Raw genomic sequence first — 24,364 nt, forward strand, 5'->3', positions numbered from 1 at the left:
GTGAAATGGAGAAGTCTATAAATGGCATTGACAAATGGCTAAAAAACACCCCACTGGTGTCATTTACCTTATTTATCTATCTATCTCTGTCTCTCACTCACACACATACACTATCTCAGCATCTAATGGAGGTGATGGTGTGTGTGCCGATCATGTGTCCAAGCGTATATCTGTCTGTTCTCATCCAATATGAGTTAATGAAGTTTGAGTAAAAAAATAATATACTGTGCAGTTAATGATTATGTGATTTTATTTCTTTGGCCTGTGTATTTATGTCTATGAAAGTGTACTGTAGGCTATGGGTGAGAAGTTACATCAAAATCGTCCCTCCACTGGTGCTCCTTCTGTAGTTTCTCAGCTGCTGAGGCCAATGCCTAAAACACAAAAAACGAGAGGGTTACGCAAGTACACCAACTTATATTTCACATAATAACACATTGACTATCAAAAACAGATTTCAAATACAATCCATTCGTTGTTTATTCTGCGAAAGTGAGCCATGGGCAGGTTAACTCCAGACTTTCGTATCAAACCTCTTTTGCAAATATTACTAATAAAGTAATAAAACATAAACTGTACCATAACACCAATTTAGCTAGTAAATAATCAGAACCAAGGCTTTTGGATGATTTCTAAATATCAAACTTGTTTCAAACAACCAAACTTTATGAGAAGATATAATAAGACAAAATGACCCCCACTTAGCCTTTACTCTAGATTCTCTGCCTATGAGAAATGCCATCCATGACTGTACAGTAAATTTAGACACCAGCTCATGTCTACCACGGGTCTCCTCAACTGATTAGGTTAATAACAGTATAATAGTCCTATCTTTTAATCTGGCCTGCACTAGAAACTCAATGTACACTAATTTCCCTTGAGAAAGTTTGCTTCTTTTTCCCGAAACTTACTTCTTTTTATGTGTTTTTACTGCCCTTGAAATCAGATGTAGAGATTAGGGGTTGAGGGTGTCAAATTAATCTTGATAACCACGGGACTAAAATCAAATTAAGAAATTCTCATTTGATGCCTGGTGACACACTTCACACTCTATGAGGCGATACTCTGAAAAAAATTAACTGTGATAAGTTGCTCTAGCTTGTGTGTTTAAGGGTTCTGCCCAGAATGGTCACTGTGAGTTGATTTATAGATGCTATATTATGTTGCCTTTAAGTTCATCGAAGAGACACAATAAAGTAGATAATTGTCCATCGTAATTAACATTGGCCCCTCAAGGTTTTTGATAGTTATGAGGCGAGTATCTCCACTACAACAAGCCAAAAAAAATTACTAAATCACTCGCTACTCCAGGGGAAATGAAAGAAGTAACGCATGGCTAGATGATGAAACCTCTCTCCCACTTCAGACATCCCATAATAACCCATTGACCCCAGGGTTTACACAATCAGCCAAACACTCTGATGAGCTGTTGCCATAACAACCCCAGTGATTTGGTCTCATTAGAGAGAACTAGGGTGTGTGTTTGTCTTAGTGCAGGCCCCTGCCGGCACAGCATTCAGGGACATCAGTGGCTCTCAAGCACTTTGTCTGTATGACAAAAGCTTTGATTTAAAAATATGAAATTACATCAGCATAATGATCAATAGAGATCAGTAACAAATGTTATATTTGATGTTATTTTATTTTACAATAAAATATTTTACAATCCCTCTATGTTCTTTAAAACATACACCATTAAAAGTCATATTATTTATCAAACAGACCCAATACATTTACAAAATATGGAAACCAATAAAATCCTAAATTTGTAATGTTGATATACTTTTGAAGTGTTTACTGGCGAACAATAGAAGTGCACACCTTGTGTTTTGCATGTAAGAACATGGTTTATGTAAGATGTACATACAGTGTACATAAGGTGCAGTATAAGAAAAAAACTAACATGTAGAGATAAAGCATTTTATGTGTACAGTATGTATGTACTGTATGTATTTTTAATGCTAGAATGTAAAGTTTCAATGATTAATAAAGCAAAAGAAAGTTACAAAATAACATAAAATCCATCCACCGTCTGTGTATTGTAAAGAGTTGCATGGCTGGCTGGTGTGCATCTCTCGTATTCTCCATTAAAACAGGCACGTTGTCCCGGGAATTGACAAGCTCTCAGAGCGTCAGCCAATTATCCTTTGATTCCTGCCACATGGAGGAAGTGCCGTGAAACGCTGAAGGGCGAATTTGTCATTTCTCCCTGCTGTCGCAAACATGTATAATTCGGGCAAGTTTAGTTAAGGAGGATCTGAACTGTCTCTGTTGTCTTATTTGTGTTTATTATTTTCGGGTTTCAACAGCCGATGGCTATTCTGTGTTCAGAACGTGAACGGTAAATCATATCATACAATACATTTTAATCTTAATAAGTCTGCATGTGTTTAACTGTCTATCCAAAACAGAGAAAAATTACACACACAAAAAAACATTACAAATTAAAATGCATGTATTTCATATATAACACTACCTCAAAAACAACCCCTCTAAAAATGTCAATGTAAAAGTTTAGCAATAATAAACATCTTGTAGAAATTTAATTACTGTTATCAAACAGCTTTCACACTTTATTACAGTGGTGTACTAAGTAAACACTGATTAAAAATAAGAAACTCTTAATCATGCTCATCCTGGCAAAGGCTGATGGGTAATACTGTAGAGCCTGTCTGGCTTAATGTAGAGAAAACTGTGCTGACTTGCCAGGGAGACGGAGTGAAATGCAACAGGAGCCTATAACTGTTCCAAAGCCAGCATACAGAAACTGCTGGCATCGTAGTGAAGGGCAGCCTGGGATCAAGTGATCATATCTACACCACTACTGCATGCTTAAAAACAGATGGTTCTGAATGTGTGTTTGAGCCTAAATCGCGGGGACCAACTGTTAGTAAAAACTAAAATGATGTACACTGGAAAACAAGTCAATGGCACCTTAAGGAAAACAGTCTATTTAACAAATTAAATGATGCATTAATGTGAATCTATAAATGCAAGAAGATGTTTGTGTGTTAATAGATGGAGATACTTTGGCTTAAAAACGAGATATATATTCAGCATCAACTCATAAACAGTAGGGGCCCTATCTTGCACCCAGCGCAATTGACTTTGTCAGTGACGCATGTATCATTCGTATTTTGTGGTTTTCCCTCCACAGACGGTTCAGCGCAAAAAAGGAGGCGTGTTCCGGCGCAAACCATCCCTGATGCTATTTTGCAGTTTCAAAAAACAACTGCGCCACTGACCAGAAAAAACTAGTCTAAAGTCAGTGGAGTGTTGCGCGTGCTTCATTATGCTATTTTAAGGGCGCATGCTTGACCATAATGTATAGTGTGCACAACGTGCACACACTTTGCTTATCTAATCTACACAGATGCAACAGTTATTTTTGCAAATCATAAATTGTTACAATAAAAAATATTAACACATGAGATAAGGGAAATCATTGTGGTGAGCATTGTGGTGATAGTTTTTATTTATTGTGTGACCGCGTTAAAAAATTCTCATGCAAATAACAATTAAAATATTTTCATAAGTTTGTTGTGTGGCTGTATTACGTTTATTTTATGTAAATAATAATTAAAATGTTTTCATAAGAAACCTTAATGTATGTGAACTTGATTTGTAAGAGTACTTTGGGGTTGGACTGCTTGTGTTTCTTTGCTTTCAGCGGTGAGGGTGGACGCAGGGATGTCCTCTGCTGGCGTCAGGTCATGTGTAGAGGCAGATCCACCTCCCGTTACACGGCGTGCCCGATTTATGCTGGTAAGCTTGGGATTCCCCCGTCTCCTGACATCATTGTAGCGCTTGCGGCACAACGTCCAGGGGATGCCAGCTGATGAGACAATTGCGGCTATTTCCTCCCACGCCTGTTTAACCGACGCTGATTTGGGCGGGTTTCTCCCATCCCCATACAAAACAACTTCTCTGTCTTTGACTGCTCTTACAAGAACGTTGGTCTCCTCGGCTGTGAACCGCTCCTGGCGTGCGCCTGGTAAATCCGTCATAATAATAGTAGCAACACGCCATGGAACTTGCGCCCTTGCTTTTAAAGGGAATGTTGGATGACGTTCTGATTGGTTTATTTGACGTTAAGCCCAAACCCCACCTATGAATAATGAACCTACTTCAGACCAACCCCTTATTGATTTGCGCCTGGCGCTAGAGTTATTTCTCCCGCCGGGAAAATAGCAACGGCGCCCAAGATCCGCCCACAAAGTCACTTGCGCTTTGCGCTTCGCACTTGCGTTTCAGATCGTTAAAATAGGGCCCTAGAAGTCAACAAAAAGTCTACTACTAAAAAATCACAACAAACTGTGCTCAAATGTGACCCTGGCCATAGTCATAAGGGGCAATTTTTTAAAATTGAGATTTATAAATTATCTCTAAAGCTGCATAAATAAGATTTCTGTTGATGTTTGGTTTGTTGGCCCAAGAAATATTTGGCCTACACAACTATTTGAAAATCTAGAATCTGAGGGTGCAAAAATCTAAATAATGGGAAAATCACCTTTAACCTCCTAAGACCTGGATGTCAACATACGTGGACATCACATTTTTTTGTTGTTTACCATAATATTTAATTCTGAGTAACTGGAACCTGTTGTACGCAAACATGGACAATTACACTGCTTCATGTTCAAATAAATATATTTGGTTATTATTTATTGGTTCTTCCTAACCACAAAGCGTCACTTCTCGGACCGCAAGCGCTGTGATTGGTCCACTAGATCCAATTTTGACCCATGCAATGTATTCTTGGCTATTGCTACAAATAGCATTATGATTGGTTTTGTGTTCCAGGGTCACAAAATAGCTGGGACACCCAAGTCTAAAATCAAAGTTTCAGATTTCAGTATAATTGTGAAAATTTTCCATTCTCATAAAATGGTGAAAAAACAAAGCATTGTGACACGTCTTTCATGGTACAATGGATACAATAAAGCTACCCCTAGGAACTAGAAATGCCTTTGCTTCTCCTTGAACACATGCAAATAATTAAAGGCGCCTTTATTTGACGCTGAAGGGGGAAATACCTTGTTTGATAAAGTGACACATAGGGGTACCTTTACTGTCTTCATAGCATTTTTTTATTTATTTTTTTGACGCCTTGGGAGTGAGAATGTCTGGACATTTCTTATCAAATTGTTCTAATTGAGGCTATGCAATCCACATTCATTTTAGAGATTTGTACTACTAATGTATGCCAAGAACTGTGTTGTGTCTATTTGTAATCCTCCCACAACATTAGAGAAACATTAATCATCAAGTTGATAATTAAATAAAACATATTTGAGATCTCTGTTACATCTCCTGAGATATTAAAAAGCAAACATGTTCTCTGGGCTATGCCTCACTGAGTGCATATATCCACACATATTTTATATCAGCCTCTATACCACCTGTCTTTGCATCTTAAGGTATTAAAAAGATGAATCATGTAAAATAACATAAGATTGTGTGTTCCCACTGTGGGTGGACAGCACTGTAATTACTCAGCTTTATGTACATTGCTTCAGATGGAAGTGTTTAAATGGTGATTTAGACTTCCAGCTCTCAAACCAGCTCATTGTGCATGTTGTCAGGTTGGGGAGTTATTGTGACCCTTCCATCTTTTGTTTCTTATAATCCAGAGAAAGGAGGTACATGGTTAAGTTTAGTAGCATCGAGGTCATGGACATGTGGGGGTTGAAATGTCATCTGTACATTCTGTATGTTTTATTGATCATTGCATAAATATTGGAAGATTATAATTGGTTATAATTCCCTCTGAAACAACACCCCTGAGTTGCATCTGTGTATGTAGAAGCGGTACCTTAGCAACCATCATCATGCATCATGGCAACCAACCATCATGGCAACCAGCACCCACTAGAATTAGTTTAGGGACAAGCTCTGTCTAAATCTGCCTGCCTGTAACATTTCTAAATTATCCTAAAAATTGGCTTTTCTTATTTTCAGTATTACATTAGAGGCGGTGTTCAGTCAGTTCAGTTTTTTAGCATGCAGTCTGATAATCATTGGGTATTATTTATCTGACGTCATACCCTTCCTCTGTCCTTGAAGCCCTCACTCTACCTTGTTACAATGAGTGACTAATTCAGTACATTTCCCAAGGTGCACTTCACCTTCTTACAATCTAATCAGTCGGTCTAGACTTTTACAAAAAACGATAAAGACGAGAGCTTGCATCATTATTTTCAAACTATTTCCTGCTATTTAAGGTTATTCCAGCTGAATTATTATCAATACAATGTACAGAAGGTGAATAAATGAGATGAGAAAGATATAAATGATAAATGTCTATCAAAACTATAACCATTAGGGTTCAATTTTGTATGGTGATGTATGTACTGTACTGTATAGTCTGGGTATTCCAGTGGGAGCAGTTAACTAAAACTGACCTTTCCCTTCCATCAAGAAGAATAGAAAGAAAAAGCTGAATAATTTATTGCTTAAACATCAGAAAGGAGTGAGGTTAGGGCAGTGATATCAAACACCATCCCTGGACCAGAGTAGTTAAAGAGAGAGAGGTCAGATCAATACTTCAAACGCAATGAGACACACAAACGAAAACCTTATAAAACCATATTTTCAAGACGACACTGCAGTATTAGAAATAGATTTTAACATTTTCAGAAGTGGACCAATTGTCTGCTTATAGCACTGTTGTAACTAAGTACTGTTGTTAACTACATGCTAATATCAAAGTGCCACTATCAAATTCGTGAAACATTGCCAATAAATACTGTAGCTGAAGAGAGAAAGAGATAGAGACAAAAAGAATGACAAAACCAATTGACGTTTTGGGTATTAGCGTGATTTAAACACTGCTTCTGATAGCACTTTTAGTTTACTAAAACATCCTGATCGCACATCAAGCGCCGTCTGTTAACTCATATGGACAGCACAGACAGCCGCTGATGGATGACTCTAATTTAAAGTCACCCGCTGATTAACTTAACCAAGCTGTCAATCAATCAATTAATCAGTCTAATTCAATCACAATTATGTTTTGCCTCAACATCAGTCAGGCTTGATGCAGCAGGCCTGTGTAGATATTGATCAGAATAAGACATGATCTTTGGTCAACCTGTGTCCGAAGGGGCAACCAAGAACGACATGAATGTGATTACTGGCATAACGTGTGGTCCATATCGTAGCTGATTCGTGCCAAAAACCATAAGAGGCCTCTGACTAGCATATTTAGAGATATACAGAAAAGCGGAGGGCACAAAAAGTGCCACGTGTCAAGATTTAACAGTTTTGGCAAGAGAGGGCTACAAACCCATCCAGATCTTATGATTCACATTCAGCAACACCCTGTAATGCTATTTATAGGGATATGACCCATTGCATAAATAATATTTATGAGGTAAATTAATTTAAGATCCACAGATTCCGGAATCCACTTCGTGTTTTCCCGCTCGCTCCGCAGCATCTCTGTGTCCACTCTCTGCCTGGAGAGCGAAGACGACAGTTTCCGAAGTTCGTTGCATTAACAGGTAGATTCATTACATTATATCAGTTGTTAAACAGCAGAATTAGTAATTTGGAAGTTTGTTTATGTATTTCTTCTGGTGATTTGCTCTCGGTGTTCTAAAAGTGCTAACAACTTAGCAAGCAAACAACAACAAAATAGCCACATTCTTAGTATTAGTTACAATACTTGTCTAATCGATTTAAAATTCCCGATCAGATCTAAGTTAATATAAACACTAAATTTGCTGTTGTTGGCACACTTTGTAGACAAAAAACACCAATGCCTTGACAAAATAAAGACAGAGAACAGAAAGGGAGGCTGCTAAAGGCAGTTCAACATTGCAAACATGGATTCAAAGCTCCATCAAGCCAGCAGGTAAATCATATTGAATATTTAGCAGATTGTCACACTTTAATTCTTGTTATTATATTTCACATTATAATCACATGCTAGTAATATAACACATCATATTTATAATACTTTATTAAAACCATAATAATAGTACCACCCCCCTTAGTGCCCTTTTTGGTTTGGGCCACTGCCCCATGTAGCATTTTCATATTCTAAATGACTGTTCTCATTACAAATATATTCCAAAGAAAAGTGAATGGTTTATAAATAATTTTGGCATTAAGGAATAATGCAAAAGAAGTTAAATTAAGGCTTTTCAACCTAAGGCCAGTGGATTTTGTACAGATGTAAATTTGTGTGTATAATATGTACAGGATGAGTGTGACCTTATGAAATGTAGTTTTCACAGAGCTGTGTTTCTCAAGTTTTCTTGCCGAACAAACTAATTAATTGGTTTGTTTAGTTAATATTAACACAATTATCAGCACACTAAGGTTTAAAAAAAATTATCCAGCCCTCACATCATGGCGTTATTTACCATCCGGCCCTCAGCCTAAAATAAGTTTGACACCCCTGGTCTAGGGGGTAATTTGACCTCTTAAACAAAAATGCACCCCAATGTTTAACAACAAAATTGGATTGGCCACATTTAATCAAATTAACATGAAAAACTTGATTCCTGGTTCACTTCCCAAACTTAATGTATTAGTGAATTATACTGTAGCAAAACTTTTTTATGTGAAGGCACTGGAGAGACACCAAGGCTGTCAAAAGAGTCTTTCCCATTTCTCTTATAAATTGGGCAGACTTGTGTATGTGTCGGTGGCACTATTTTAAAAGGACGATGACCAGTATGGGCACTATGATTGAAAGTAGACAGCCAAAAATATACATAAATGGACAGAAAAGCAAAGTGCCTGGCAATCCTCCTCATTACATGGCCAGCCATTACCCATCCAATGACCTAAGAGCAGTGATTTTCAGCGTACGAGACCTGTTTGACCAGTTATGCTTCTATAGCCATCAAAATAAGAGCACTTAATTCAGGCCAATAACACATGACAGAGAACCAGCATAGTAAGGAAGGAAAACAAAGAGAGTTAAAGGTCAATACTTTCATTTAGTCACCGGGGTTGACTGTCAGCAATGCGTTTAATGATCATCAATAAAAGCAGCTTCATTGAGGCATCACCCGCAGTTCACGGGCAAGAGTTAACACTTCTATAACATTGACAGACCCTGCTTAAGCACACACACATACAACCAAGTTCTTCACTGCTTTGGAAAAAGAGCCTTTGCACTTCAGTACACTGATATTTAATGATTTATTTAAGTTTAAGTTTTCAGAGCACATAGTTTATCAAGAAAATCAAAAACGACACTCTGTATTGACAAATTATAATTAAGTTACAGGCCAGAGCGCCTCTGCCAACATACCAGACATCTACTGCGTTTTATCAGACCTTAATTAATGCAGATCGATCCAGGCTAGGTTTTACTAACAATAGAGGATGTTGGAAGAGATTGGACTAGGCTGAGGAAAACACCTAAATAAAAAACTGACTGGCTTAAATCATAATACTGAGCAGCATATACTTTACTTTTTAAAATAATAACTTAACTGAGACAGTAAGTACACAGTAGCTGTGACTGTCAATTGAAATAAAAAAGCTGTCACTGGATGGTAGCCTTTAGAACGGTCCCAATATGTACCATTTAGGTAAAGATATGTATACATCTGGAAGCAATATTTACGTTTGATGTACTAATCTGCACATCGGAAGTACTAATAAGACATTTTAAGGTGCATTTGTGTACTTTTTGAAATTCCCACTGAGTACATTGCATTGTGGGATGCATTATTTTGTGCAGTGTGGTATGTTGTAAACTGCACATGTTGGTATGGGCGTTGGGATCAACAACAAGGATTAGTACTTACTTTTAGAGCTTTGGAGCGATTGTCGAGAAGTTTCTCGATTTCACGTGCAGCTTTTGACACCAGTTGTTGAGCGTTGTTGTGTTTCACAGTGTAGTGGTGCCGCAATTTCTCGAAAACCTGATGCAGATACACAGAGAGAGAAATTGTTTTTAAATCCACTGTAGCTTTCTATTTTTTTTTTAAATTGCTGCATTGTGTCTCAATTAATAATTGGGTCAATAAAAACATTTCCCTTTGTCCCTTTTTGACCCAACATTTTTTTTTTTTAAATAGCTTATTAACTTAAGACATGATTACCTGCAATAAATAAAAATCATAGGCATGTATTTGATTATCGAATATGGTTACAAGTCTTATATTCCAATCTGGCAACTATTTAGTGCCTTGAGGGGCTACTGTAAAATATAAATTCTGCTTAGGGCTGGGCGATAATTCGATAACGATAATTTTACCGATATAAACTTTTTCGATAAAACGATAAGGACAGTTCGATAAGTGATCGATAATGTTTAAGCACTGTGCGTAATGTTGCGCGAGCACTTCCGGATGCGGCACGCGCTCTTGGTTTACAATCACAGTGACAGTCAGACTTGAAGGAGTGGAAGATGAGGCAAGTTATTCATTTATTAGTAGAGACCTATGATTTTCGCGATGCGGATAACGCGGACGGAATCACGGAATCCAAATGCGCGGAAACATTTTCTTGTGTGTAATGTTGGACGCGCAAACAGGGTTCGTCAAACACAGCAGACACAGGTGCGTGCAGTATACTTTACTTTCATTCAGCGTCCGCCTTGCGCACGCACACGTCCGCCCAGCTTTAAAAGTATATTTACAGGACATTCACAAATTCAGGAAACTGAGGAAAAGCAGCAGATCCACCACTGCAGTGAATATAGTGTTTGGGTATGTGCGCTCCCACAGCAAAGTGACACCCTTGACATCCATTTATCAGCGTGTATAGCTCGTATATGTATAACACACGCGTGATCACTGAACTAAGTTTTCTTTCTTGTTTAAGTGAACATAAACAGCTGTTACTCAGTATATTGAAACTTAAAGCAGTCTGTCTTGGGTCTTAAAGGGACAGTAGTCTGCTGCTTTTGTGTCAGAAATGTGTTGATTTCATAACAAATAGATTTACATTTAATACAGATGCATTAAAACAAGATTTTAGTTTTTGTATTTGTCATGTTCTGAATAAAAAGTAGTTTAAAACCATTATTAACTGTCTGGTTTTTACAATTTTCATTCAGGAGCAAAAATCTGCCTTTAAATTTGACAGGAGTAAATATTTGTTATTTATCATGATAATTATCGATATCGACTGATATGGAAAACATTTTCTCGATAATTTTTTGAGTCATATCGCCCAGCCCTAATTCTGCTAAACACTTTTTTCTTCTGACAGTTTTAAATAAGCCTGGGATTTAATCATATAGTCTCATATTCCAGATGCAAAACGTCACCAAGAGAACCCAAAAATGTAGTTTCAAAACTCTGTGCTCAAAAGCCCATTTAGGTATATCTGTAATTTGTGAATGCAGTAATGTTAATTTGTAAAAACTTGTTTGGCAGTTTGTATGGGGGAATTACAAATTAGAGGCCTAAAATACAGTAACAAGCTACCTCATATTTCACAGCCATTATATAAAACACAATGGGATGACCCCTTTATTATTTTAAATCCTTTAAAAGCTATTGTCTCTGTTGGTATAATGTGTCTTTTTTCAAACTACATCAGTTAATAGCAGGTGGTTTTCGTCAAACATCTTTTATAGCTGCCACATACTGCTCATCATTGCCAATCAAGTTAATGCGACTCACCTTTACAGTTGCATTTGTTGACGGTATATAAAATATTTAAAGGTGTATAACATGTACTTAGCATGCTGAAAGGCAGGGTCATGTGATCTTACCTCTTTGAGTGTTTCTATGCCAGTCTCACCATCAATCAAATCCAATAGTTCCTTCTGCATCTGCAGCGCCCATTTTCGTGTCCTGTAACAAAAGGAAACAATCAGATTAGTTTTTTTACAGTACACAGGCTTTTTTTGAGATCTTTAAACTTACTGTTCAGGATCAGTTTAAGATATTTAGCACTTTTTTGACATTTTTACAAGGCATTTTACTTACTGACAAATAACCTTTAAATTGTCATTAAAGTGAAATTATTGAACCTAAACATAAGAGCCTGATAAAAATGCTCATTTACAAGAAAGCATGTCAGATGCAATTAGAGGGTTTTGCATAAGCTCTTTCTTGTACATCATTACTGTATGTATTTTTCACCCTACCCAGAGGCTCAGATTAGCCAGCTGCTGACCAACCATCTGCTATTTAAAATACCCAACATCACTCTAAACCTGATGAGCAGACAACATGCCGGGCGTCTCCAACTAGGGACACTGCAGTCTTATAAGAGAACATAACGAAGAGCAAGAGAAAGATGTGTTAAGGGTTGGTCATCGGTGTCGTGTAAGTGAATCTGTAGGGGGGTCTTTATCTTGTTGTCACCACTGCAATGAATCTTATACGTGTGACTCAAAGCCACAGTGGCAGAACTTGTACACAGCATGGGAGATGGCCTGCGGTATAAAACCACAAAGCAAGGATAACAGACAGAACATGTCCTCTTGCAGGATGATGAGTGTGGAAGACTTGTAGAGGGAACGTATTCATATTTTAAAAGTGTCATTTGAGAAGTTAAAGCATGTGTGCAGTGGCAGTATATTTAGCAATGAGAGCCAACTGCTAGAGGCCTCAGCTTTAGGCAAGACTGGTATAAGCATATTTCTGTCATATGAAGATCTCAAAGAATAGTACGGCCTGTGTAAGAGTGTCTCACACCCTTACAGTTACTACTGGTTTCTATTTATCACATAATGTGCATTTGTAAGTCATAGTTTACTTCATGCATTAAAGCTGGGTGTTGTACTACTGTTGCTGTTACTGTACTAAAAGTATCTATCTATCTGTCTGTCTGTCTGTCTGTCTGTCTGTCTGTCTATCTAGCATCTATCTATCTAAAGTTACTACAGTATCTCTGTCTGTTCATTTATATATCTATCTATCTACAGTATTTGTCTGTCTGTATATCTATCTACAGTAGCTATGTGTTTCTGTCTGTCTGTCTGTCTGTCTGTCTGTCTGTCTGTCTGTCTATCTATCTATCTGTCTATCTATCTATCTATCTATCTATCTATCTATCTATCTATCTACAGGACCTGTCTGTCGGGCTATATATCTACCTACAGTATATGTCTGTGTGTGTATGCTGTATCTATAGCTGTATCTGTCTGTCTGTCTGTCTGTCTATTGTATCTATAGCATCTTTCTATATACATTGTCTGTCTGTCTGTATATAGATGGTTTCATCAGACGCACGTGCGGTCACGCGATTGCGCGTCTGGTCAGAACTTTACTTTCGGTTTCTGTTTGTTTATTGGTCTGAGTTGCTAAACTGAACTTTTAAACAAATAACTCGTCAAAAACATCAAATGTTTGGGTTTCCTAGGTAATCTACATGTTGTTTATTTTGTTTGTTATATAAATAAAGTACTTTAAAATGACTTTGTTGTTATTTACGTGATGACCACGAAATACGCTTGTTTATGTTGTTACTGCTGAAACCGTCTATATGTCTATCTACAATATCTATCTGTCTTTGTCTGTCTGTCTGCAGTGTCTGTCTATATATCTATTCATCTACAGTACCTGTCTGTCTGTCTATGTCAGTCTGTCTGTCTATGTCAGTCTGTCTGTCTAATCATAGTAATGTCTAGGAGATCCCATTTTCCATTTGTGTTTTACTTAATGTATGTGACGCTTTATGCCAAACAACAACAAAGTTACTTCTAACACTCTTGAGACTTAAGATGAATTATCAACTTTTTAGGAAGTTTTCTTTTTGATATTACAATACCACTAGTTTATGTATAGAGCAACCACATTGTGACCATAACCATCACAGAGACCAAAGCTCAAAACACACAAATGTACAGTAGAGCTCAGGCTTGGGGAAAATGGAAGTGGTGACGTAAATTTGGAGCAGTAAATGGAAAATTGAGATAAGATCCCTCTGATCCATCCCCCATCCAAATCCTCTGGAGAGAGTGGAAGCCAGGGCAATCCAGTGCTTTGTAAAACATTTTGTAAATTTAAAACTTTGCTCAGCAGGAAACTATTTAGCTTAGTTGTGTGATGGTTGTGGACTGGTGTAGCAAAAACAGAGACAGAAAATATAACAAGGACGTCCATTTAGGCTGACTGTAAATACTTAAGGCTTGTAGTTTTATTGAGTTTCTGATCTGTTACACAACATACTGGTTCTGTTTGGACTGTACAATATTAAACTTGCACTTTCTTGAATTTTTCCATTATTTCTACTCTTCATCTTTATACTTTTCTCTCTAAGGGGAGGATCTGTGCTCAGAGTGGACCATAAATCCTTTCCCACATTACATAACTGTGTATCAAACAATCTCTGATTGGCTGTTAGTTAAAGACAAACTGCTTGTTGCTGGGATCTATAAGTTTGTAAAAAATATTTTAATAGCAAAGTCCGAAAAGAATATCTGTCACATGTCGTCATTTGACCAGCTGCCTGGAGTCTATGGAGCAACATGAGGGTTGTTAAAATCTATCCCAAATACCCTCTTAATGGACATCAAGAGCATCAGAGGTCTTTACAATGAAAGGTCACAGGTCAGAGGTCGAAGCAACAGGTGCTGCTTGTTTACAGAACAGTACAAGCATCAAGATGACAAAAACACATTTAGGAAAACAAATAGATAATCAGAGGGCAACATACAGGGAGTTCAAACAATACATAATGTCAACTTCCTGTGAGATAAGTCATGACAAATAAATAAACAATACGGTTGTTATGTTATGAGTTAAACAGAGTTGAATACACAAAAAAATGCTGGGTTATTTTCAACCCAGCATTGGGTCAAAAAGGACGAGCCCAGGCATTCGGTTAAATTAACCCAGAAAATGTTTCTTTTGATCCAAATATGGGTTGAAACAATGCAGCATAGGTTAAATTACTTCACTGGGTTGGGTTTGTCCTTTATTGACAATTACCCAGCATTTTGTAAAGTATAGCCTTAAAATACATGAGTTACAAGATGTTTTTGTTTAATATATGCATCTTCTATGGCTTAAGTGCTAAACACACATGGACAAAAACAAATCACAGCCCAGTAGTCATCACAGCCCTTTGTCTAAATTCACTTCAGTGAGTTCAGTTTCGCTTCCTCATTATGGCGAGCATTAAGCTTAACTAAGATGAACTACATGAAAATAATGAAATGAGATGTTATAACAACAAAGATACACACACTTTACACACAACAGTTGCAAACATATCTTTCTTTAAAACTGAATTGATTTTAAACAAACACAGCTTGACTCTAGACTGGAGACTATCAAGTAGCTAATGAGATAAAATTGATGGAAAATGGCCGGAAATTGTCTCACACTAAGTTCAAAAATGAACTTTTTCCACACTGGCAAGTTTTGGTTTAAAAAAAAATTTAAGATCTTTGGAAGATATTACATCTTTTTGTTGTATATGTATCCTCTATCACAGGGGTTTTCAAACTTTTTGTGTGTGTGGACCACTATTTGTAATCAAGAATTTTCGCGGACCACCTCATAATACTTATTATAAAATATGTCTACACAAAGTCCTGAATTAATCTGCACATCTAAATAGTCTTACTAGCACTAAAACTATAAACTATTTTGTATTTGCTTACACATACCTTGAAAGGCTAGCTGGGTGGGGGTCGCACCCCGGGCGAGAAGCGCTGCGAGGCATTGCGTGTTTGACAACTCGCAGGTATTGCACTCCACACGTGCACGTTAAATAGCGGGAGCTTAGTCAAAGTCTATTTCAAGATCCGGAATATGCGTTAGCAGCCTATGTTAATCGTTAACGATTTAGGACAAATATGATGTTATTTAATGTTAAACTATTTGAGTTGCGCGGCAGGAATTTCAGAAGCGTCTGTGTTGTTGTGATGACGCATGCAGCGTGACTGGTGAACACCGAGTGGTGGCGGTGTTGCCAGATTGGGTGTTTTTTCCGCTACACATTAAGGCCTGTTTACAGTGTGTTTTAGTCGGGTTTTCGCCTGGAAGAATATACAAATCTGGCACCCTATTGAACGACGTTAAACTGAGAGAGCGTGCCGTTCACAGGCACCAGAATGAATGAGTTCACAGTAACGTTTATTAGGCAGCAGTACACGTTCGCCCAAAATATGAACGAGTTTGTATATTAAAATATAAATATTCTTATTTTGCCTTTTCACGGACCACCTGCAGTACCCTCACGGACCACTAGTGGTCCGCGGACCACAGTTTGGGAATGGCCGCTCTATCAAATGTGATTAGAGCACAGAGGACCTGGATAAAATGTAATTATGTTTCTAGAGAACAGGTCGTAACAGACCTTCAGTAATAAACCTGACATAATACAGCAAAAGTAAACCATCCTTTGCAACATTTCTCTCACACTCACTTAATCTGTTTAGCACTTTCTCAGCTCTATTTCTGCCACTCATTCACTTTCTCTTGACCATAACATTTGCACAGTAAGTGGAAACATAAAGCAGAAGACTTATCGTACTGTAGATATTAATACGATTAGGCAGAGAACAATTACATGTTCAAAAGCTACTCTGATACCACTTTATCTCATATCTTTTTGTATGATTTACACCATACGAATTCATACAAATTAACCATTTTCCATTAGAATTAGAGATGTAGTCTTGAATCACTTGAGCTGTACAGTCACATATCTGTGACTGCAAAAATGTTGACACCAGAGCGGATGGCCCCGCTCACACATTCAGATGCACAAGCGCTGTTTTTAAAGACTCTCTGTGTGTCTCTCAATCAGTTCCCTAGCTCCCTAGGTCATGAATCAGTTGATGAAATGATCACCCCTATGACCTATTCCATTTGATGTGTACACTTAAGAGTGTGTCTCATAGCGTGGCCATTTAAAATACACTTGGGCAATAGAGCAATGAAAACAATAATTTTCTCTTTATCTGGAGCATCTGTTTACATGCGTTCCTTCCTGAAGTGCTCTCGAAAATGACGCAAAAAAGGGTGTGTGTTGAGTTAACCAGCTATAACAACCGAATTAAAAAACTAAGTGAAATGTTCGGTCGGGCGCTGTGAGCCACATGCAACCAAATCGTGCTGGCCTGCTATATTCACCTTGGTACCATTGAAACGCCTCTCATTGCTGCAGGTCGGAGAGGCCGGGTACCAGACAAAGTCACCTTGACATTGTGAACGCCCAGGAATGTTGTCCTAATACAGCCTGTTGTATTATTAGAAACTGTTAAAATTGAGCTGGCTTGTGTAGACGTGATTTTAGGCCCTTGGATTATGTAGGCCGGGGCGTATATGCGTATATGTGCTGATATTAAAATGCAGGGTTTCCCGCAGCACATTGCAGTTCGGGTGGCCCGCCTAAGCTGGGAAACCCTACCGCCTTAACTAGGTCGTCCAAAAAAAAGAATAATTTTGCTGCACAAAAGGCCGTCAAGTGCATCTCAGAGAATAGCGCCTACGTGTTTCACATCGTGAGCGGGCACGCGCGCCACACCACCGAAATGAGATAAAGACGTGGTCCGTAAAGTCCGGAGGATAGCCAGTTGATAAAACACGTGTCCATGAGAACTGTAAGTGGACTTATGTTTTGGGGTTATTTAACTCATTCACCGCCTGCCTTTTTGAGAAAAGTTGCCCACCTGCATTTTTGTGATTTTAACAAAAGTTTCACAAAATTCCTTGCAGGAAAAATTATCTTCTATAAATATATAAACATACAAATTATATCCAAATAGAGAACACACCTTCTGCTTTCAAACAAACAATAAACAAACAAACAAACAAACAAAATGGGGAAAAAACTTTTCATTATATATTTACTTTTTCCACTTCATTTAACCACTGAAATATGGATATTTCTCTTCAAAAATACAACATTTTGAGCAAAAAGCTTAAAAAATTGCGTTTTTTAAAGGAATTTATGTTAGAGATCAGACTCAGAATGACTATCAAACATAAAGGCAGTTAAAATAAATCATTAAATCTTTTTAACTTCCGTTTTTGATCAATTCGGTATTACACTTTCACTTTGAAATTCGTCCAGAAAGGCATATTTATTAGTTAAATATTTACTCATAATTGACGAGATAACTCGTCAATGGCGGTGAATGAGTTAAGCCTGTTATTGGATTAGTCTATAGTTCTTGCAAATTTATAAGTTAGCTGGTGATTTTGTTGTTTGAGCAACCTGCTAGCTAGGTTTCACGTGCCTGTTGATTCTATATAATTGTTGAGCGCTCTTGCTCACTTTATTTATGTGCATTATTTACATGCTACAGTAGTTAAGATAATGTAATTAATAGTGGGAAATAATCAATTTTTACAATTTTTGCGCTATCTATCATTGTTCGCTTGACGTTCTACAACATCTGCTTTAGTTTGTGTTTATTAACCCTTTAGTTTCACTTCATCACGCAGCTATTGCCGTTAGAGGTAAAAAACATTTAATTCATTAATAATCTAGTATGTGTTCATTTTCTGTCATGGTTTCTTCAAAATGAAGTTTTATTTGAGTGTTTTAAATAAAAAGTATTTTAATTTTTATCATGACGCATACGCCCCACTCTTTGATTGCCACACCCCCCGAGCCCGCACACCCACTCAACAGTGCCACGTTAACTAACACATTTTCTGCGGGAAACCCTGAAATGTTTTATTAAAACATATTTCTTTCACAATGAATCTGAAGCAGAAAGCCAAATTTTTCTCTTCATGCATCCTGCAATAGTGTGTGTGTATCCATCAAGGAGAGTGTAGGATTTCTTTACACATTAGTAATCTCCTCTGGCATTCTCGGCTGTCTTGACACATACATTTCTCCACCTTCTGTCTCTCCTTTTCTCTTTCTTTCACTGATGGTCAGAACATCTGTCTGTCTTACTAGCAAATGCCTCATGAGCGGACATCAAAGTCACACGTGTGTGTAGTACGCAGTATACATCAGAGTATATCAAGTTTAAAAAAGGCTAAACAAAGACAAATCTTGATCTAATCCTGAATTAAAATACAGTATATCCCTAAACAGTAGCCATGGCAACACCCACAGACTGACACATTCTTACTCTCCATTAAGTAACTCGCTATATCAAGCCGACAGCATGTAGCATCCATTCTAAAAATCTGTGTCACACACATGTACAAGTCTTTCTGGATTTCCCCATGATCATATCACTGCATCTGCTCTTTTTCCTCACCTTTCATCCCAAATCTAATCAGCCAATCACGTGGCAGCAACCTAATGCAGTTAGGAATAAAGTCATGGTCAAGAAGATCAAGATCAAGTTCAAACCAAGCATCAGAATAAGAAAGAACGGTGATTTAAAACTGGTTAGAATAAAAATATTGCTTTGCCTTAAAAGACATTTAATAACATGGACTAGTTTTCAGATGCAAAAGCTGCTAAACGCCACCTCTGTCAAAAATGAGATGATGATATTAACCAAATGATCTCAACACGTACTTACTTGCTTAATCCCTGCCAGAAAAAAAAAAATGGGCATATATGGCAGAATCCATATATATAAAACTGACTTGTGTGTTTACTGTATATACCTACTGTCTGACAACCACAGGATATACAGTAAGAGATACACAGTAATATGTCTAATGCAATTCTAATAAGCTCCAGCGCATCAATATTTGTCTCCTCCTTAAAGCCACAAGCTCTCACAAAAGGCCAGAGGAGAGCATTGATCTGCTTTTTTGAGTATAATGGATTCACTCATCAGCACACATGTGCGAGGATTCTGGTATATGGGCCCACACAGCAAGTTTCCATTAGCTCTCTTGTGGCAGCCTAACTGTAAATGCACACAATATTAACTTGTTTGGCTTTTACACCCTTGAAGCTCTGCACTGTACAGGCATAATATTATTAGTGGCAGAAAGCAGATGTGCTTCCTGTGGAGAACGGGCATGGGCATACAACCAGCCAAGCCAGATGCAAGTAATTTAGATTCCAGATAGCTTTAAAACAAGGCTGTTGCCACATCTTGAACAAGAGGAAAGAACAAAACATGCTGCAGGGCTATACTGCATGCATGTACATTAAAAAAACAACGTTTCTGATTATTATCAGTGTCTTTTGTGTGTAACGGCCCTGCTTTATAAAAAAATGGAGAAGAATTCCTTAACATAATGTATATAAACTACTGTAACCCACTGCTTCAGTTTTCTGTATTAGTTTTAAATGTGTGTATATAAATAATTTTATTTTACAAAATTTAGGGAAATCTTGTGACTTAATCTGTGTGCATGGAACAAGAAAAGGACACTTTTGGTTTAGGGTTATGTGTAGGCTCAGGGATAGAAAATGTAATTATAACAACATGAAAACAACAGAAGTCTCCACTATAGTGTTACACAACAAACAAAAATTGCATGTAACAGAAGTATAATAGAACCAACACAAACAAGAAAATTCACTGAGGAAGCACAAGAAGACATTCTGGACCGTTGCTGTTAACCCTGAATATGAGCGAGCTTAAACTCTGCCTGACTATTTGAGTGACAGAAATAGCTCCCATCTGTTTTAAAGGGCTCAGGCAATATACCTATAAAAAACTCCTTGGTGAATTGCAATACCCCATAGACACAACATTATAACATAACACACCACTTTTGGATATTTTTCCATATCCAACTCCAAGACCTATTACAAAGTTAAACCTCTGCCATAGTGGCTGAGAGCTGGCTGATATCCAGAGGGTGAATAACCATTATTCTACATTATGTGATGGGAAAAATAAGCTTAGTAACGGGAAAGGCCTATACTGTAGTGAATTCCATAAGCATTAAATTGAATTATCCTTGTACTCAACGTGGAACATGGAGGACACAGACTGTCAAATCTACACCATTTGGATCTAAGCTAAGGAGAGGCTAATTGATCCAGAATCATTATCCCAGGGATGAGGCCTGGAAACACAAGAAAAAACATGACAGGCTCTTAAAACGCCCTCAATGGCTCTGTCTTAAATGACACCCATAGATCTTGCAGCATCTACACCTTCCCACGTCATGTTGGGTAGTAGTAGTGATTCACCAATCGTGATGTTTTTTACAAGTAAATATGCAGATATTGATACCAATTTCAGACAAGAAAGAATAAAAGTGCATGATGTTTATTTGCTTAACTGGCTTTAAAAATATATCAGTAACTATTTAAAATAGTGGTGACAACTGTATCTTAAGCACACTGACCAAGATGCAATATACATGTGGTAGCTGCTTCTGTTTTAGATTAGATCGTATAATCTACATACATAAAGCAAAACCAGAATGGTTTGACGTCAGCTTTCTGAAATTAGACCAAATAAAACAAACTAAATAAAAGCGCAGATTTACTCTCTGAAGGTAGATGGCGCTCAGGGATACCCAGTAAAAAACAGCCGTGCTGTTATAAACAGAACTTTATTAGGTATTATACTGAGATGGATGAAAACAAAATGTCAGAAAAAAACTGTTCCCTTCAGAGATGCATTCATTTAAAACAAAAAATGTCCGGTCGCTGATCACAAGAGCAAAATAAGAGCGATTCCGATTCATGCCGGTCGAACGGTGTATCTCTAGGTAATGGTTCGCTATTTTGCTTAAACCATTGAGAATGCTTATCACAAGGAAGAATCAAGGCTGCAAAGCGGCCCTCTGAAACATGAAATGTGACACACTATGGTCTGGTGGACATCACAGACAAACGCTGGCAAGCCAAGCCTATTACACTGCAAGACTACATCAAGTGCCCCATTTGGGACAGAACCAGTGTTTTGAACAAACTCCAATCAGTTATAGTAAAGAGTCAAAAGTCTGCATTTGGAGATAAAAAGTAGGAAAAAAGATGATGACAGGTTCCAAACGTCACACAGGGCGACAATTCATTACAGCTAAATAACAGCAAATGAGCACAGATGCACTACCTGCGCTGTGCTGCTCACAAGAAGCTTTTAGGGAGGCAACGGATGACGCCAGACTCTCATCTGAGGACATTAATCATTTGCCTCACAGTACAGCAAGAGCCAGAAGACAGAAAGAAGAGGTGGGGGTGGAAAAAGAGCGAGAACATCTGAAGCAGACAGGCTGTGGCATTAGGAGGTTAGGGCTCGGGCACAAAGATGCAGTCACTCAGATCAGTGCCAGAGAAGGAGAGGGACTCAGATAAGCATGAAAGATAGGCAGAGGAGGGACAAGAAGTACAGAGGATGGAAATAAAGACAAATGCTTATGTTTAATGAAAAGGCATTTGTAAAAGCGGCAATTCAATTAAAACAGAACAGATGCAAGAAGTCAAAATGAAACACCAACCCATTTTACCTCTGTATATGACATATTTCTAAATGAAACGGGATGTTAAACTAGGAAAAGTATGTAAAAGTGCCTTTTTTGATCAAGATGAATGTACAGTGGGGTGAAAATGAGATCGTCTAAGAGGGTGCTCATGAATTATGAACAGAAATACTAAAATCATGGATTCAGATCCTTACAGAAGTCAAATAAATTTCACATGAGCAAATGTGTTTTCGGAACATATTTGTGTGAATATCATATGAAACACATGAGAAATCAGTGGATCACATGTAAAACATGTGAAATTCATTTGTTTTTCTGTGAGGGAAAGTGAATAAGGGTCCATTTTGTTTCATTTTAACTTGCTCGATCAGGCACATTCTTCATAATTGTAACAAATGCACTTACGCTAACAGACACAGACTGTCATTTATTTATCATGTCTTTGAATCTGATTGGTTGCTTTTGACAGTTGATTGTTTCTATGCCTGCAGCTGTTCTTGTGTTTATCCTGTCAAAGGGAAGTTTTTCATCAGGTTGAAGATGTGATGAAGAACATCAAACACAAGACAACACTTTGTAAGGCCACTGATCAATTTTAGTGCCAGCAAACTTATTCGACTGCAGTCCTATTTATAATAACGTGTAGTAATAAAAGATGCTTTGACGTGTGTCACGTGGTGTTTGAAATCATACAGACAGGTGCCACGCTCAACTAAAAATAGCCAAACGGGTCACAGGTGGTGCGTCCGTCACATTTGTCAGCCACTAAAAGCATTATAAAACACATTGCAATAAAAGCCGAGGCTAAAGAAATATATGTTTGTTTAGGTTTTGTAGGGTGGTTTTGCGCACAAAGACGCGACGCGTAGTGACCGTTGACTGAGTGAATTAGAAACTCTCGCTTTCACCATTAAGGAGAATAAAGGACAAACCCATTCAACATGGACATTTAGCTCAATATATGTTAAGTTTTTCTCACTTTTCTGATTTTAGTAAAACTTTAGCATATACTGTTTTATTGGCTTTGAGTTAGGCGGAGAATTCGGATCACAACGGAACAGGACTAAACACCATACTGGACATTCATCTATTGACAGACGCTTTAATTCATTTCGACCTACAGTGCATTCACGATATAGGTCTACATGTTTTATCATTAGTTATGATCGAAACGTGTTAGCTGAGCTACAGGATGAACACTTTTCAACCTGTCTGATAAATGTGTGCTTAACGCAACACCAAACCGCGTTTTCGATTTTATATGAGCATATAACCTACTAATAAAAATATTTAAATGCACTGCAAGTCACTTTGGATAAAAGCGTCTGCCAGATAGAACACTTAACAACCCACTGCAAATGAAGTCAATACTGTTGCAACCGCTTCAGCAAACATAAGTTTTGCGCGTTCTACTTACAGGTTAGACTCGGGAAACTGTATAGTGTTTCCACAGCCGAATAAAGTCACAAGTAAAAGAAAAGCGGCGGAGAGTCTGAGCGCGTCCATTATTCTGCGTGACATCCAACACGCGAGTTTCTCACACTAAAATCCACTATAACCCATCAGCGATACTTCCACAATACTTCCACTTCTAGTTTTATTTTCTCGGCTAAATTTGGTCAAATGTATCTCCAGAGACGTGCACTAAATGGGGAATCCTGAGTGGGGCGTTTCCGCGTGACTCTGGTTTGTTATAGAGTCTGTTTCAGACTGCTGTGAGCTCCGTGGCAGATCAGTTTCCACACGCGCCCTCCACCCACCCCATCTGCGCGCGATCATCATCACGCGTGAAGCTCCATACAAGGAGCTCTAGCTGCCCGCTTCAGCTGTACAGCGACACTCGGTGCACGGCATCAGTTCATATTTTGGGATTAAATAAAAGTTATAAACGTGTTATCAGTGAGATAACCATCACAGGTTTTAAGTTTACAGTATATGAACAAAAACATAATTGTGCCAACCTACTGTATTTACAAAATACAGTAAAAATGTAAAAAAAAAATATATTACATTTACTCAATTTGTTAAGGTAAGTGGTTGCAATCAATTTATTTAAGCTACATTTAAACAAAAGTTTTTTTTTTTTAATTTTAAAATTGATTGCAACCACTTGCCTTTAAAATTTGAGTAAATTGAATGAATATTTTTTCAGTGTAGTTTCCTTA

General features: G+C 37.7%; 1 protein-coding gene across 1 annotated transcript in view; it reads right to left on the reverse strand.

Moving 5' to 3' along the window:
• The window catches only part of LOC135749924 (voltage-dependent calcium channel subunit alpha-2/delta-1), a 67,737-nt gene extending 43,820 nt beyond the window's left edge, over positions 1–23,917 (reverse strand). The window contains 4 exon segments of the mRNA XM_073814766.1: positions 315–374; positions 9,774–9,890; positions 11,693–11,774; positions 23,617–23,917. Coding sequence (XP_073670867.1) covers positions 315–374; positions 9,774–9,890; positions 11,693–11,774; positions 23,617–23,720 — 363 coding nt within the window. The 5' untranslated portion in view covers positions 23,721–23,917.
• Between the last annotated feature and the right edge of the window lie 447 nt (positions 23,918–24,364).

The sequence above is a fragment of the Paramisgurnus dabryanus genome, chromosome 1 (assembly GCF_030506205.2).
Source record: "Paramisgurnus dabryanus chromosome 1, PD_genome_1.1, whole genome shotgun sequence".
Lineage (NCBI taxonomy): Eukaryota > Metazoa > Chordata > Actinopteri > Cypriniformes > Cobitidae > Paramisgurnus > Paramisgurnus dabryanus.